We start from the raw sequence: 18481 nt of genomic DNA, 5'->3' as shown, positions 1-18481 counted from the left end.
CAATCCCACAATATGTAGATCGGAGCCAACTTTTTCTTCTATCACACGCAGAGTCTCTGATTTGATATCTAGCTCCTTGATCCACTTTGTGTTAACTTTTGTGCATGGGGAGAGGAGGGGATTCAGTTTCATTTTGTTGCATATGAATTTCCAGTTTTCCCAACACCATTTGTTGAAGATGCTATCCTTCCTCCATTGCATGCTTTTAGCTCCTTTATCAAATATAAGGTAGTTGTAGCTTTGTGGATTGGTTTCTGTGTCCTCTATTCTGTACCATTGGTCCACCTGCCTGTTTTGGTACCAGTACCATGCTGTTTTTGTTACTATTGCTCTGTAGTATAGTTTGAAATCTGGTATCGCTATACCGCCTGATTCACACTTCCTGCTTAGAATTACTTTTGCTATTCTGGGTCTTTTATTTTTCCATATGAATTTCATGATTGCTTTATCTATTTCTACAAGAAATGCCATTGGGATTTTGATTGGCATTGTATTAAACCTATAGAGAACTTTTGGTAATATTGCCATTTTGATGATGTTAGTTCTGCCTATCCATGAACGGTATATTTTTCCATCTTCTAAGATCTTCTTCTACTTCTCTTTTTAGGGTTCTGTAGTTTTCATTGTATCTTTGTGTGTGTGTTTGTGTGTGTGTGTGTGTGTGTTTAACTTATAGTCAGGAGTTTCTAATCATTCACTCATCAATAATTTTAAAGCATTTATTATTTTACTAACATTTTTTTAAAGAAAGTAGGCTTGAAAATTAACCATGACAAGTCCTGGTTTTCATGAACATTATACTACAGTGGGTGGGAGCAAATGAAATGGTGGAAGACCATTTGAATTCCTGTATTGTTTGCTTGGTGATTTATCTATAAGTTACATTTCTTACATTTGAGTTTTTAATATTAAAATTCATGTGAAAAATAAATTTACCCATAAAATTACAAAATAAGCCTACATTCCACCTGCATGACCTAAGTGATCATAAATAGTGCCAAGAACTCTGAAGGGACTATCATCTCACTGTACTTGCCAACCACCAAGTTCACCTGTCACAGTTTTATAGGTGCTGATAGAAGGTATGAGGCTACTGGGTCAGAGACAAAGGTCACTACTACTCATAGCACATCAGGCAGCATGAGATATTCTCTACAAGTCTCATGAGATAATGCAGAGCAACCCTTATGGATGTTTTGTAAACAATGGACTTGGGACACACCAAGCAACCCTGAGATTAAGAAGGCCTAATTCTTTGCAAATACCTGCTAACCAATCTAGTTAACTTTTTCCTTGAAAAATGACATTATCTTTGTAATAGTGGTTAGGAAACATATCTCTCTTCATTGAAAACAAACACTTTATCTTGAAAGGTGGTTTGTTCAACAAATACCCTTAAAAAGTTAGTTCAGATCATAGTTGATTCAAAAGGTGCAGAGATCATAGAGGGCTGTGTTCCAACAAATATGTGACAACTCTGGGCTGGGTTTTCCCAAAGAAGTGGTAGAAGTACTGAAACAACCAAAAGAAAAAAAAAATATTGTCTCTCCAGATGCACAAAACAAAAATCTTATAGCAGATTATAATAGCTAATGTGGATAAAAAATAACTATCAGTAAATGCATTATGAAAATCAGACTTCATTCTTGGAAATTCAGGGAGCCAGTTAAATAAGAAAAAGAAATGGTGAAAGCAAAACTTGGGGAAAATTTCACAAATACTTGTCAGAGTATAATAATCACCACATGTCCTGATGAAATACATATTGCACAAGGGAGAATCCTCTGATTAGATAAAAGGAGTCAGAAGAAATATATCCATTGCATTTCTACTATCCTGAACTCAAGAACTTTTAGAATTATGGTACTATAAAAAGAAGCAAGTCAGAAGAAGGACTTTCTTTCACAGCTGGGAAAATCAGGCTGATTTGAACTATATTTAAATTGATCTAGTCTGAAAATATCTAAGTGAAAAACATCCAATAGGAAGTAGGAGAGTTTAGATTAGCAAATGTGTTGAAATCAAGCTCTTGGTGCCTATGAAACTGTGGCAGGCTCACTTGTGTGTTGGCAAGCAAAGTAAAATTTGATCCTTCACTGATCCTGAAAATATTGACAATCTTGGATAGAGAGAGGAACTCATAGTCTAAGTCATTTCAAGAATAAGGATATCCTTTACAAATCAAAACCACTTTATGACAAAGTACATTTTTTCTTGTAGATGTAAAGTTATTTTTTCTTTTAATTTCACAGACCTGAACTTGTTTCAATCTGGGAAAAAAATTGTACTTCCTGTGTGATAAGTATTGTGCTTCTTCTTGGACAAAAGCATATGAGTTTATTGGATTCAGTTAATTAGTAAAATAAATCTTCCCTGTCTAAAAAGCCCGTGAATATTTCTTTCTGCTTTATGTACTCTATGGAATTACATCAGAAAAGGGGGAATATTTAACTATAATTTGTGTGAGCTGAGTGCAACAGAAATCTCTTCTGCTTTTTCCTCTGGTAATTCATTTATTCATTTCTTCACCCACACATTTATTCATACATTTTTTTATCAACATATGTGCTGCAATACATTTTGCTATATATTGTTTATTATATAGCAATGAGTTGACAAAATTTCTCTCTCTTATGAATAATCTCTACATTGCACCTCAGGTCTAGTACTTGAGACAGGTGGATTTTGCCTTAAAACCTATCAGGATGCCTACCTCAAGCAAAATTCTCAGATAAAAACAGAAGATGACTTTCTCTAACTTATGTAGAGAACACATTTATTAAGAAGAGAGACAGGACCTGTCATCAATCCAGGAAGGATGCAAGCCAGGGACAGAATATAGACACAAAAGAGGTAGTCCTTGTGGCTGGAATCATAGGCAACATGAATGGGTTGACTGAAGACAGTGATTTTTCTTTATTAGTGTGCTGTGTCTTGCATAATTCCTGTTGGAAACTAAGTACATAATAAAGTCATGTCCTATAGATCTGCCAATACATTGTGCTGCAATGCATATTTTGTGCTTCATCCTTTTATCTAGACCCATCTCCTCATCTTCCTGTTACCGTTCCTTGACATGTTTCAATTTCACTCTTTAATTTTCTATTCCCTCTCCAACACTGTACCATGGGACAACTCACAATAGAGAAAATACAGGATAATTAACTATTCACTAAGTGTCTAATAAATTATTGGGCAATGAGATGTGTTTGGGATTTAAAAAACAAAACAGATATTTACTCACAAATCAGTCACTATCTAGGGGAAAAAGCCATATAAAAGCAAGCTGTACTGTAAAGGGGGGTCTGTGAAAGTACTATAAGAACTCAGATGAGAAAATAATTCTGCTTGCAAGGAGGCAAGAGAAGTTTTGTAAAAAAGAAGTACATACTGTTATCAAAATTTCATTTAGGCATGAACATAATTTTCATACTTCTTGGAGTATGGATCTTTCAATGTATTATCAAATATTCATATTTAATTTTCTATACTTCACATAGTTGAAGTAGTAAAGTATACCTCAATGAACATAATTTGACTAGCTTCAAATAGCATCCCCACATCTATAATTATAAAACATTTTGGCTCAATCTTCCAAGTCCTGAGGCTACACAGTAAATTTTCTTAATATTATAGTTGTTGAATGATAAGGGAAAATAACATGTAACCAGAAAACAGAGTTTTCAGATATGCTTTTAATACACCAAGGAAACACATTCTGAAAATGAATTTTTTATCTTTGAGATTTAATCTTCTTGTGGTACATTCTAGGAATGAGTGGAAGAAAAGACAAAGGTAGATCTAAATGGAAAAGTATTCAAAAGTTTACATTTTAAGCTTTCTATTTGATTTTTAAGGTGTTGCTGTCACTTTTGTAGCTCTGTGTGTGAGCAGACTACATCAGGCTGGTTATTCTTCAGAGCAGAGCAAACTGATCAGTAGCACACTCAGCAAGGATCACGCATGTCATCTTATTCAGACTTTGGTACCACAATTCCACAACAGTCACTAAACTTTGGCATTAACAATGATGTGACACAATTTTTTTTTAATTTCCTGAAGAAGAGTTTCTGAAATAATGGTTTAATAATCATGTAGAAAGACTCAAAAAGAGATCGGGACACATGTTTCAAACTTTTTGTGGTCAATATGAGGGCTAATTCAGCTTGTCTTTTCACTCTGAGGGGGTATTGGCTTGTTTTTACCTTCTGGGATATGACATCTTGGCTATTGTAAAATACTTCCTTGTCATTCTTTACTTTCTCTGAGAGGGAAATTCTAATGTTTCTTCTATGAAAAATTATTTCTCTGGAAAACCCAGTATTCTAGGAGAGATACTTTTTCTGGAAATATTTTAATTGCCAATAAATTATAGGCTAAACATCTCTGGAATGAATCCAAGAATATATATGTGAATAAATATATGAATGGAAATTAGTTGAATGTAGTTTTATATAGCAAAAGTTGTGATAAGAAGAGAAAGAGACTGGATACACATGGTTTCTATGTGTGAAAACTGGTTAAACTATCTGTTTTGAAGTTACACTCAAGGAGTGTTATGAGCACATTCACTTTAGGAAGAATCCACTACAAAATGAATTTATCATGATTGTGGCGGCCTCAACTTCTGAGAGCTCTGGGCTGGACAGCTCATTTCCTTACCACCTGGATTTCTCCTTAGTCTTCTTGTGTGTCTTTATGATGTGGTAGATAGTTGACCTCCCCTAAGAATGAATGATGAATGAAGATTTATATTATAGCTGTAAATACAAAGAGGGGAGTAAACTCAAGGAAAAAAAAATGCGTCTTGGAACCTAATCATATAAATGGATACACTAATGTTTCTGCTATGTTTGGTAACACTCAATAACTTTGACTGCAATATGGGAGGAGAATACAGAAGAAGATATTTCTGGAGATATATCTAAAACTTAAGAATGAAAACACAGGAAAATATGTAGCAAGCCTAATGAAGCTAGATATGTTAATTAAATTAAATTCCAATAGTCTCATTTTCAGAAAAATAGGTTGAATCTCAGTCATATTTTCTGAAAAAAGTAACAGTAATAAACATAGACTATCTCTATATTGGTGAGATTTTGCTGCATATCAAGCTGCCCCTAAATGTGGGTCTGATACAACAGTTATTTCTTCACAATTATCTTGATGAACTATAAAGGATTTGTTTGCTCTGTCCAACCTTGTTCATCTCTGTGGTCAGATGGTGGCTCAGTAAGAAATGAATCATGCAGAATGGTCTCATTCAAATGTCTGGTGGTTGTCACCTGGGATGACAAGTGTGGTGAAGCCCCTGGCCCTGGAACGGGAGTAAGTTTCCTGCTCTTTGTTCCGCATGTGGAGGCGAGTACCACTGAAGTATGAATCAGCCTTGTGGGCTTTCTGTCAGCCCTGTGGGCTTCCTGTCTATCTGCCCTCCTGAGAGCCTGGGACAGATTGTACTTGCTGATTAGTGGCCCAGCTGGGCCTGGCATGACCGACCTGCAAAACCTGACCTAGTCTGCCTAAGGCTGCTCGAGACCGCTTCCTGTAAAGTGTGTGTGTGTGTGTGCTTAACCCTGAGGGTGGGAGGATATATAATAGGGGGGTAGAAAAAATAAAAGTTGTCTCCTGGATGAAGAACCTTGGTGTCCTGTGTCCTTTAACCTCGCCGTCCCTCGCCGGACTCGGCTCCTTTGGCCGGACGCGGCAATTGGAGGTCCCCACCGAGATCCGGAAAGCAGGGGTAAGCGGACGGGGCTCACCTTCTAAAGGGTAGAAGGGGGAGGATTGATCTACAAGAAAAGAAAAAAGGAAGGGGTACGTACCATGGGAAACTCAACAGCAAAGGTTCGTCTGGCCAACGAACTGAAAGAGCTGTTAAATACACAAGGAACAGGTATAAAAACTAAGACTGCAACCGAATTCGTTGAAGTTATTGCCCAGGCTTGTCCTTGGTTTCTGACAGGAGGATTTCTTAATAATAGTGACTGGGACCTTGTGAGACATGACCTTCAGAAATTATTGAGGGACCGGGGCTCGGACAGTGTCCCGATTGCCACCTTTTCCTTATGGAGATTAGTGAAGGATGCTTTATTGACAGACAAAGTGAAGATCAAAGAACAATTAGCTGAATGTGAACAGGCCCTCAATCAGGTCCAGGAAGAGCAAATGGCAGAATCCTTAAAGGATGAGGGCCCTCTTGAGGACTCGGGCTCGGGGGGCAGGAAACGCCTCCAGATTTCTAAGTCCAAAAATGATCCTGAGGACCTCAGTTCCCTCTCTGAGGAAGAGGAGGGACTGGAGAGGGAAATAGAGGAACTAGAGCATCGCCTTAAAAGGACAAATGTAAGGGTGCCTACGGCCCCCTCAATTGTCGCACCTCCACCTTATAATCCCGAGTGGAATGAGGGTGCCCCAACTAGACGGGCGGGGGTCCATTGGGGCTCTGGAGTGGCTCAAACTTTCCCGGTTATTGAAAATGCCGATGCTGATGGACAGCCGGCTAGAGCCCATGTTCCCCTAGCCTTCAAGGACATAAAACAACTCAAGGAGGCGGTCATTAATTATGGACCTCATGCCCCTTTCACATTGACCCTCTTTGAGTCTTTCTCAGCCAATCAGCTGATACCTAATGATTGGCAGCAACTTTGCAGGGCTGTTTTATCTGGAGGGGATTTCTTACTGTGGAAAAGTGAGTATCATGAAAGGTGCCGCGAGCTGGCTCAGATTAACCTAAATGCGGGCCATCAGGGGCGCAATGTTGAAATGTTAACGGGAAGTGGGCAGTATGTCACCATAGAGCAACAAATTAATTATGATCCGGGTGTTTATGCGCAGATAGCCTCAGCTGCGGTCCACGCCTGGAAAGCTCTGCCCGTTTCTAAGACTGAAACAAAGATTTCCAAAATCTCTCAAGGGCCCTCTGAACCTTATTCGGATTTTATAGCCCGCCTAATGCAGGCTGCTGGAAAAATATTCCCTAATCTGGAACAGGCTATGCCACTTATTAAGCAACTGGCATATGAAAATGCTAATACTTACTGCCAAAATGCTATTAAGTCCTCCCGGGCCAAAAGTATAGATGACATGATTCGAGCATGTAAAGATATAGATGGGCCTGGTTTCAGTGGCTGGTGGCAAATGCACGGGGGGGCCACGGCGGATATTTCCGCAGTGGCGCAACTACTGGGAACTCGGGACTGGCTTCACAATGTTTCTGGGTCCGTCAATGGGACTCACAATGGCCGGAGGCGCTTCACACCTCGTTCTTATAACTCCTTATTTACTAATGCCTCTCTGCCTCCTGCCTCAGTTTGCCTCCAGTCCCCTTTCCTGTTTCTACTGGCTAATGACTCCACCAAAGATTTTTTAAACTGCTCTAATGTCACCTGTTATCTGGCAGAATGTTGGAATGCCTCTTGGTCCGTAGCAGTAGTGATGAAAATTCCAACCTTTGTGCCGATTCCTGTTACTGCCAATCCTGACCATTTTCCTCTTGTCAAGCTGCTAAGACAGCGTAGAGATTTTGGAATTACGGCAGCTATAGTTACCGCTGTTGCAATCTCTGCAGCCGCAGCTGTTACAGCTGGAGTAGCCATGGCTAATCAAGTACAGACTGCTGCCACTATTAATCAAGTTATTCAACAAACATCTACTGTACTTGAATCCCAAAGTAAAGTCAATCAGCATATTTTATCTGGGATTTTGGCTGCTAATCAAAGGATAGATCTGCTTCAAGCTCAAGTCGAGGAATTGTCTGATCTGGTACATTTGGGTTGTATTGATCAACGTGCACATTTATGCATAACCTCTGTCAGATTTAATGATTCCAGAAATGCTTCTCGTATCATCGGAAAATATCTATCCGGAACCTGGTCCTTGGAAGCAGAAAGCTTGATCCAGTCTCAACTGACTCAGATTGCTGTTTTGAATAGCACCCGTGTCGAACCAGTGACTTTGAGTCAACTCACCAGTTGGCTGTCCTCTGCCTTTTCCTTTTTCAAGGAATGGGTGGGAGTGGGCATTTTTGGGACAATGTGTTGCTTCGGTGTTGTCCTTTGCTTGTGGCTCCTCTGTCGCCTTAAAGCTCGCCATACGCAAGAAAAGGCAATGATTGTGCAGGCTCTTGCAGCTCTAGAACAGGGTGATTCTCCACAGGTCTGGCTTGCTCATTTAAAAATGTAATTGGTTCCCATGGAGTGGCTCCTTCAGTGTGTTTGTCTTGTGGTACCCAGAGACGGGCAACTTCTACGCTCATGTCACAACCTAAGACAGGGGATCGGGGCCTCCCCAGAGACGGGTAAGTGACATGAGGGCGGTGGACGACCTAAGACAGGGACCACTTGATTCCGCCTCCACTTTGCAAAAAACAAAAAAGGGGGACTTGTGGTGAAGCCCCTGGCCCTGGAACGGGAGTAAGTTTCCTGCTCTTTGTTCCGCATGTGGAGGCGAGTACCACTGAAGTATGAATCAGCCTTGTGGGCTTTCTGTCAGCCTTGTGGGCTTTCTGTCAGCCCTGTGGGCTTCCTGTCTATCTGCCCTCCTGAGAGCCTGGGACAGATTGTACCTGCTGATTAGTGGCCCAGCTGGGCCTGGCATGACCGACCTGCAAAACCTGACCTAGTCTGCCTAAGGCTGCTCGAGACCGCTTCCTGTAAAGTGTGTGTGTGTGTGTGCTTAACCCTGAGGGTGGGAGGATATATAATAGGGGGGTAGAAAAAATAAAAGTTGTCTCCTGGATGAAGAACCTTGGTGTCCTGTGTCCTTTAACCTCGCCGTCCCTCGCCGGACTCGGCTCCTTTGGCCGGATGCGGCAGACAAGGATGACTTGGGTCATCATTCAGGTAACTAGCCTAGACTCATTAACCTTGAAATGGGTAAGGATTCTCAGAAACAGCATTGAGAAAAAAGAAGCTTCACTCTGAAGGTCCTTTTCCACTGTGTGCTGAAGTCTGCATCATATCTGTCCCTGTCTTGTTCTCAAAGTGAGTCTGTGGACTTGATGTGAGATACTGCTATTTCAGGTGGTAAAGTGAATGAAAATAAGAATGGCAGTGATTAGGGTTTTTTTTGTGTGTGTGTGTGGTCAATATGAGGGCTAATTCTTTTTATTTTTATCTTTAATCCATTGTTTATAGTAATAATCTTAAGAATTTTGACAATTTTGTCTTGGTATTGAGTATATTTCAATCCACAAAAGTAGAAATTGCAAAAAGGGCTTTCATACAGGAATTTAATTAGAAAAATCATCCCAGTGAGCAAGAAAGAGATTGGGTGATCAGAAGGAGAAAAATATATTGCAATGGTTAATTATCTAATTGATCCATTATGTACAGCTGAGGTTTCATTTTGTCAGAAACTTCTAGGAAGAATGTACCCAGAGTTTCAGAAGAAAGAGAATAGGGAAATTTTTCCACCAATGATCACATTCCCATAATTCAGTGGCTGCCCAAGAATGTTAAATCCCTTATAATCCTTGATCATTCTGACATTAATATGTAATTTTCATCTTATGTAAACCTCAGTGGAGTAAAATAATTCCTTGAACAGAAATTGAGATACCCACAGTACAGCTGACAGATTAATCACTACACAATGTGTCCAGGGCAACAAATCATCAAGAAGGATGAAGAACCAAAAAAAATTGAAAGGTAAAATTGATGTTTTAGAAAAAAATATTTAATTGTATTCACACAAACTAGAACAAAACTTGTATGTATTACCTCATTTAACCACTACAGAACCCATCTGGTATTCAGAACATTTAAATAATAGTTTCTCAAAGCTGCAAAAAACATTAGCATAACTAGAATTTGAAGATCAATTTTCTAACACTAAAGTCTGCACTTTTTGAAATATATTTTACCTCCTAAAATTCTTTATTTATCTATATATGTGCACATGTGCCCTTGCCCAGGTAGAGACTGGGTGGGGATGACCAAGCATTGATGGGAACTGTGGATACTTTGGCAACACTGTGTGGTGAGATGTAGTGTTATCTTTTGTAATCCACTCATCTTAATAATAATAATAATAATAATAATAATAATATAAAACCACAAAAATAAAATAGGTCTACTTAGAGGATTTCCATGATACAAAACAAGGAAGATTTTAAGCCATGTGAAAACAAATTGACATTGACTGAATTGTAATTTCCTCACCAGAACAAAGTTGGCTTATAGTATTTTGTGTCAGAGCACACAACCCTAGTTCTATAGTTCCTCATTGCATCCTTGAGTATGCAGACAGTAAAGAAAATAAGGGAATGGAATAATTTTAAGAGGTAGTGGGGGAGATTGCATGTGAATGAAAACTATATTTTTATGATCATATAGGTTCCTCAAAAGCTGTATTCACTATGAAGAACTCTCTACTGGTGATTATTTCTTCATGTATTTTAGTAAAATGACAGTTGATAGAGTGATGTTCCTAATATATTTTGAGACCATAAAATGGCCTCTGGATATCATAGCAATGAAATTATGCTTGGCATAGTGTGAGCATTGATTTTGTTTTATAAGTTTAGAAAATTACTGGTTCACATAGCCTATATATTATAACTTCATTAACACTAAGATTTGATTTTTAAAAATACTGTTCCTCCACTGTGCAATGAAACAGAGAATTGCTATAGCATCTGTTTAGTGTATATGTGTTCCTTCCAGGAATGAATAAAGGAGGTCAAAGAAAGAAACTTACTGAATTTTTTATTGCTGTCTCATAAAGTGTGTGTATAGCACCCATAAAGTATATGGTGAGAAAGTGAATTATTTACTGTGTGAATCATGGCTAGGAAATCATTTATATACCACAAAGGGATTTGCATAAAGTGGAGAATCACATTTCTATGTGTTCTTCCACTTTATACATCTCAGCATAAGGCTTCAAGATTTAGATTTCAGACAAACCATCAAAATATCTAGCAGGAATCTTTTGGGGAATAATTGCTAAAGCTATTCCTCACATTTAAAATTTTAATTGTTTTTTTTTTGTTGTTGTTGTTCTTTAAACAGTATATGGGAATTTCTGTAATTTTTGGTGTGTTTAACAGTATATTAGCAGACACTTCAAACATTTCTGTACAATCTTAAATATTTATTAAAAGCTTTCCACTGTGTTCCCTACAGAGTGCACTCGCATAAGAAAGATACATAAGAAACCTACAGAAAGTTCATATCCCTGGGGAATAGGATATGGGCCAGGTAAGTCTTCCTTACACCATTTAATGATGCTCTTTAAACAGGTCTGCATTTTTACAGAGTATTCTGTACAAAGAAAATGAACTCATTTTCACAACTAGATTTCCTGTTCTCTGAAAAGTAAAATGTTGATCAGTGATTTGTGCTCTTGAAAGCCATTGAATGATAGTTGTCTTGGCACATTTGAAAAGCAAAGAAACAACTTTATAAGCTTTAATTTTCATCTTTTGCATAGCATGTTAGAGTTCACAAAATATGTTTATCTGCATTATTTCTTTTTCAACTAAAACAAATAAATATATAAAATAGAAACAGGCATTTGTATTATTCTCACTTTACAAATGGAATAGTAGATTCAGTGAGAGAAAATGACTTTTCCAAAGCTACAGAAAAAGCTAAGGGAAAACTGGATCTGGAATTCATATATTTCATATTGTACATTACTTACTTGTGACTCCCTGAATGTGCTCCAAGTATACAAAAAAGACAAGCTGCTTATTAATGTCTGCCCTCTCAGTAAATTAAAATCTTGCTCATTGTTAGTGAAAAATATCCCTGCTTTATGGCTGACCAAAGGCAGGTAGATGACATATTTCTGAAATATTTTTATTTTCTCAAAACCTTACAATATTTTTTACCAACAACTTAATTCAGCAGTTGTTATTTCACGTTCATCACTGCAAAAATAGAAAAGAAACATATCAACAACTTTTTGATTAGACGTATACTAATATCAGAATAAGAAAAAAAACACAGTTGGAGACTTTGTTCTGTCAGGTGTCAAGGTGATTGATTTAGGAAACAACTGACAGAAAGATTAATTTCATGTACATTTTTGAGACTAGCATCTATCATCACCATTTGAATGCAAAGTTATGATTTTTAGGGGTCATGATATTAATCATATTAATATACGTGAGGGACTCACCACCCAAGCTTTGTCTCCCTCTCTCCCTTCCTCCCTCTATCTCAAGCTGGACTTTTTAAAAATAATAATAATACCTTCCTGTAATAAGTCTTCTACTTTCCTTCATTTCTTATAACTAACTTCATTTTACTTTTTGTCATCTGAAATTCTTTTTTTTTTTTAGAAAACTACAATGAATAAAATGAAGTTGACATTATAAATTTTAAGTTTACACTGAAAATTGTCATGCTTATTAGGAAGCACACATAGACCAAGAGTGATGTAGACAATTCTTTATGTCACACATGAAAAGTAGTGGCCAGCTGTTTTCCAAGGCCCTGGATCAAGTTGATGGTACATCTTGGACACCTTACTGTTTCCTAATGTCTAGGAAAGTGTATGTTTATTTTAGTTCTATGTCATGCAGCCTCTTATGATTGGCTTACATGTGAAGTCATCAAACACAAATTGTTTATAGGTGAAGGGTTAAAAAATTATATGAAACCAAAACATTTTCTAAGAGCTCTAAAAATGATAATAAAATAGTTGAATGAGGCACAGAAATGGCTAGGAATCACAGTGGCTAATGTCCAGAATGAAACCAAGTCACATGCCAGGCAGCTGTGAAGACCCACTCTCCCTGCTTTCTCTGACACTGAAGTTAGCTAGTGCCACTTCTTTACTAGACTGGGCCCTTTTTTAATGTTGGGAATATGAATATATAATATGCTGGGTTTTTTTTTGTCTTCCTTTGACTTTTAATCATGGGAGCGGGCTTAAACTCTCATCAAGATTACCTAAACTACAAGAAAGATCTCAAGTACTAAGCACTCATAAAAGGAAATGACATATTTTAACAATTGAAAGAGATATGCAGTCCATGAAACATTAAAGGGTTTATTAGGGTGCTTATTTTCAAGCTACTCTTGCATATGCATGTTAAATTTAGCATCTCAATATAACTTACATTTTCAAATCATTTTTCTTCTTAAAGAAATCTTAATAGGTTGAGCTAATAGTTTTCCTCCATTATCCAAATAAGAACATGTATATTCATAAAGGTCCAAAAACTTCAGCAAATTTTAACTGAAACTGATAATAGACAAAGTTTCAGATTCTACAATAATTTTAATATCATGAAAAACGATGGGAAGATTATTGAATCAGGTGATGTCATGAAATTTCTTGTTTCTCAGAACCAAGTATGCAAATATGCATATGAAACTCATGCTTTTTAGTTTCCAAATCATTGAAAATTCAATGGATTATTTATGATAAATATACAGGCATTTGCAGAATTGCTTTTGTCATTCTTTAAAAGATTAAAATAGACATTATAAATATATTTGATTTTATCAATTAAAAACAGCTAAAAACTTTAGAAAAGGAAATAGTAAGAGTCTTCAATGTCTGTGGATATTTTCCAAAGTCCAATGACTAATTTGTAAAAAATGAGAGAGAAATAAAAAGAATCAGAACTGTAAATTTAGCTCCATACACACAATATGGTATCTCAATTAATGTTATTTACTCAATAATATATATATTATATATTATATATATATGTACATATATATAATATAATATATATATCTCAGCAACTACATTTAATATTTGGTCTGTAGCAGCTTCTTCAAGACTAGAAAATCTTTGGTCTTTATGAGATGTTTACACAGAAATTATTGTTTATTTATTTAAAGATATGACACACTTACTTGCATAGCTCCAGTCAAATTTATACTCTTACCTTGTTATGCATAAATTGGAGCAAGACAAATAAACAGAGACAGACAAGATGCTAAATAACAACTCCTGCTCGGTATGTCCATTCCTTGTGTGTGTGTGTGCCCATTGACTGATGCCTATGACACACAAACACACTTTGCTAGAAAGCCAGTCCTATGCTCAGTCAGATTTTTATTCCCAAATATAGAGAATTTAGTTAAATGCTAGTGATGGAGGAATTTAGTGAAATGCTATTCAAACCTCTAAAATATAAGATTAAAATAAGAGTCATTTTTTGTGTGAAATTAAATTAAATATTTTTGGAAGATTTAAGAAAGACTAAAACAGATTATTGATAAATTTTTGGATGGGAAAACTATAAAAGGTTGAAATAGAGAATAATTAGGAAGTTGCTACTTTGGGATTGCTTATTAATGTCTAAAGTCTAAGCTGTCAACACATGAAAAGAACCTCAGAGATGCATTTTTTTCCCAAAACTGGTAATATGAAACTATTTCTACTTGACTAGGAAGGATAGGATACAAAAGGTTTGTGATTAATACATAGGTATGCATATGTATACACCAAATGCCGCAGTCTGGCTGGGCACACAATCACGAGCCACCACACAGCTTGTAGATTCAAACAGCAACTCTTTATTCCCGAACTCACACCAGCCGTCTACAATCACGTTCTGGGGAAATCCACGTTCTCTGCCCAAATCCACGTTCTCTCCCAAATTCCCCTCCACTGGGCTTCTGTCTCCCAAAATATACTGTCTAAATCCCGTGAGAACTCAAGGGGAACTCAGGCAGCAGGATACGCCCTATTCCCAGCAGGAATAATCTTAAACCTTAAACCTGGAACCTAAACTGGGAACGCCCTAAACCCGATTATGTTAAACCGGGAACACCCTAATCCGCCCTGGTCCTTGAGCAAGGTCAACTACATTCAATGTCACAGCAAAATGTCAGCAACATGGGGTACGCTGGCAAGGAAATTGTCATACCTACTTGGCTAATGGCTCCCAGCATACCACCTCATACACATTTGTTAATATAATTTTACTTAATTAGTGACAATAACTATGTGTTTTTCTTTCCCTACGTTTCTAATACAGAAATAATACATTATTGTGAGAGCTTAATGCTTAATTAATAAATGCAAAACACTAAAAGAGAAAGTTCTAAGTTTTAAAACTTTTTATCATTATTCTAAATACCCTTAACTAAGTGATATTAATGACTTTGTACTTAAAGTCTATTTCAATTTCAAATGATTCTTATTAAGCTATGCTTGAATACAGAAAAAAGGAATATTTTAATCACATTTCTATTTTGATCAGTAACATCATGCTATAAACTGCTTATCTTCCTCATATATATAAAATTTCATTCTATTTTCAAATTCTTTTTAAAAATATTTTTTAGTTGTTGATGAACCTTTATTTTATTTGCTTATTTGTATGTGGTACTGGGAACCAAACCTAGTGCCTCACATGTTTGAGGCAAGTGTTCCAACACTGAGCTACAACTCCAGGCCCTATTTTCTAAATTCTTAAAGTAACACTTTTAAAGGTCTAGAAATATAGTAGATCAGTAGAACATTTGAAATAATAGATTTATTCCATCATGGTTTATTTCCACATGATATGTTGAAAAGAATCCATAACAGCTGAAGACAAACAAAATTATATATTTTCAAAACAAATACAGATTATTCAGAAAACTGAAATTTAGATTATTTGAGGAAATAAGGTCCTGCTTTAAATAAGATATCTTTTCCTTCAAAGTATTAGAAGATTTCTTTATTCAATTTTCTTTATACTTAGGAAGAAAATACTTGTATGAACCAATTCAACACACACAGTTTTCAAGATGTCAGTTTTTGTTCTCTCTTTTTGATGACTATGAGGTTAACAATAGCTTTTACACTAAAAAAGCTGTAGACATATTATAGCAATTCAAGTTTTGGGTCACGCCTGCTGAGAAAACTCATTGAAAATAGGTGACTTTAGTGTCTCTCTTACCCTCCTATGCTTTTCTCATTTAACAAACATGCAATGTAAGTGAGTAGAAATGCACATAAACCACATTACAGATGTAAATACTTAAAAAGTTATCACCAGGACATTGTCAAAGAGCAGATTATTCAGCAAATTTCAGTTCTGTACCATAGGAGTGATGTTAGCAGATACTGGCTAAATAAAATCTATCAATATATATGGAAGAGATGCTGCCAATTTTATTGATTATTTTTCTTTCTATACATTTTGTTTCAAAATACATGATATCATGAAATGTTTTAATAATTTATGCCATGGTTGAACTTGTCTTTTTAAGATGTAAAAATCATGAGTATTCAAAAATAAAGCAATTAAGCTCTAGGAAACACCATATGTGATTGAAATTACAAATTCTAATGGACAAAAAAATATGTCAATGTCCCCGAATGAATTTTTTAAGTCACTACCCATTTGCTACATCAGGTCACAAACTCTTCTTAAAGAACACACAGTAGATGTAATGCAGGAGATATCTGTGATAGAAACAATGAGGTTTAGTCAGGGTATCAAACATTTCTTACCTTATCTCTAATTGTTAATAATTTTATGTGAAATTAAATCTAAATTTTCTTTAATTGTACTTGAAAGATTTTTGTTATCCTTATCCACATCCTTGAAAAATTTGCTAAACATCTTGTAGAGGTGAACTATTTCAATGGAAAGATGTCCTAGTGATGTAATAATTGTAAAAGTTATAAACCTTTTAATGTGCTCCCTTTCTTCATGCCTTTAATTTTTAAAAATATGACTTAAAAAACTATGATACAGTAAAATTAATAAACTGGCCTTGAACCACAAATAATAAAGATCAGATTTAGAACACAAACCTATATCCTCTAACTTTGAATCTTTCCCCTTTCTCACAGCACATTTCATGTAGTCATTCTCTTGGATAACATTCTGAATACAAAACAGCAACCTCAAATGTATTGTTTCAAAATCATGGAAAATAAATGATGATGGCACAGCCTTACAGGGAAGTATCTGAGGAGTTTTAGTTCAATCATAAACAATCACTGGCAAAACATTCAGGTTGCAACACCACATTCCTGCAAGAACTCTTTCAATGTGACACAATTTCACTATTTGGTGAAAAATTCAAATTGTGAGGTAATATGGTGGCTATGGTAGATTCAAAATTAGTCTACAGATTTTGAAATCCACTGTTTTATCAAGTACTTTCTTCTAAGAGAATCCTCATTCTCATAGTCATCAGTCTTTATTCATCTTCCACACTTCTCCTGTTTATTACTGTTCTGCAAGCTAAAGCCTCCCTTTAGAAAAGAGTGTGAAGTCACAGTACCAACACAATCACTGGTGTTTCTGAGTGTATGTAGCTCCTTTACACTTGCTTAGTTGAAGCTCTATTCTATATGTTGTAGAAAGTGCTTTTACTAAATGTGACTTGGTTTGTTATCTGAGATATTTGGCAAGACAATTGTTAGGAGTTTTCTTAAATTCAAAAAATAATTGTCTACTTTAGTTACATATAATATGAGATTGTTTTGGTCCATTATATCTATGTTAGGTAGATACATGAGCAGGTGGATGGGGCAGGAAATGAAGGGCAGTAAGTAACTTACAGAAAGGACTCCAGATATACATCAAAGGGAGCCCACAAGTAACATGACTGAGGGTAACAGAACATTTTCTCAAAAGAAATTCACTGGGAAAATAGGAACTGATAGGTTAAACCTCTCCAACTATTAATTAGACTGCTTAAGGGAACTATTGTTTCCAGATCATGTCATAGACCAGGTTGTCATGATCCTATACTTATGACGAAGTTGTCATGACACTCACAAAGACAATTTGCTAAGCTGAGGGATGTACAAAAGGGTAATAAAGAATTTAAGGGGATATGAGAAACTATGAGAAACCAAGGCAAGAACAAGAGAATCCAAATCCCTTTTAAAATTCCAGACTCTGTGAAAGCCATGCGATTCTCTTTGGAGAAGATTTATTCAATTGGCTGAACCACCCATCTTTATCCTCAGTCTAGACACTTCTTCCGGTTACTCTGGACTAGACTGAAATCCTTCCTCTGGTATTCAAGAACCAGCTCTGCAGATTTCTCTCTCTTCTACAACACAATACACTATTCTATATATGACATTTGCAAACAGAGAAGACTAGAAGTACTTTGAAAATACAAATAGTTGTTTAGAGTAGAGCTGACTCTGCTTCTCAAATATATGTAAGACTCATCATATTCTAAAGGCCTTTCTTTGTATATCACTCAAATTTTGTTATTAAAAATAGTAATAAAATAGCTCAATTATTATTTCTCCCTTAACTATTAAAATTGAGCATGTTCTTCTTGTGCTAAAATTATATATATGATCTCTATTTCTGTTAAAGTATCATGGATAAAGTCAGAATATTAATGAAATACAGTTCTTTCAGAAGTGGAACCACCAGGAGTTTTGAAAGCTCTGTGGAGATACAGAGAAGGATTAGTGTGTTTTGTGAAGAAAATGAAAGAGGAGTTCAGTTAATGGATATGTATGAACTAAGTGGCTTTTCTCCGGTCTTTTCTAAACCTACACTTATTCACACAATTATAAATGTACTCTGTTCTAT

At 36.2% G+C, this 18481-nt stretch overlaps 1 protein-coding gene across 1 annotated transcript; it reads left to right on the top strand.

Moving 5' to 3' along the window:
- Positions 1–7113: 7113 nt before the first annotated feature.
- LOC107138932 lies at positions 7114–8486 on the top strand. Its single transcript, XM_015481743.2, has one exon. The coding sequence runs from the start codon at positions 7141–7143 to the stop codon at positions 8182–8184; it is 1044 nt and encodes a 347-aa protein (XP_015337229.2). The 5' UTR covers positions 7114–7140; the 3' UTR covers positions 8185–8486.
- Positions 8487–18481: the final 9995 nt, after the last annotated feature.

This window comes from Marmota marmota, unplaced genomic scaffold, assembly GCF_001458135.2.
Source record: "Marmota marmota marmota unplaced genomic scaffold, marMar, whole genome shotgun sequence".
NCBI lineage: Eukaryota > Metazoa > Chordata > Mammalia > Rodentia > Sciuridae > Marmota > Marmota marmota.
This window is presented reverse-complemented; position numbering and strand designations above follow the sequence as displayed.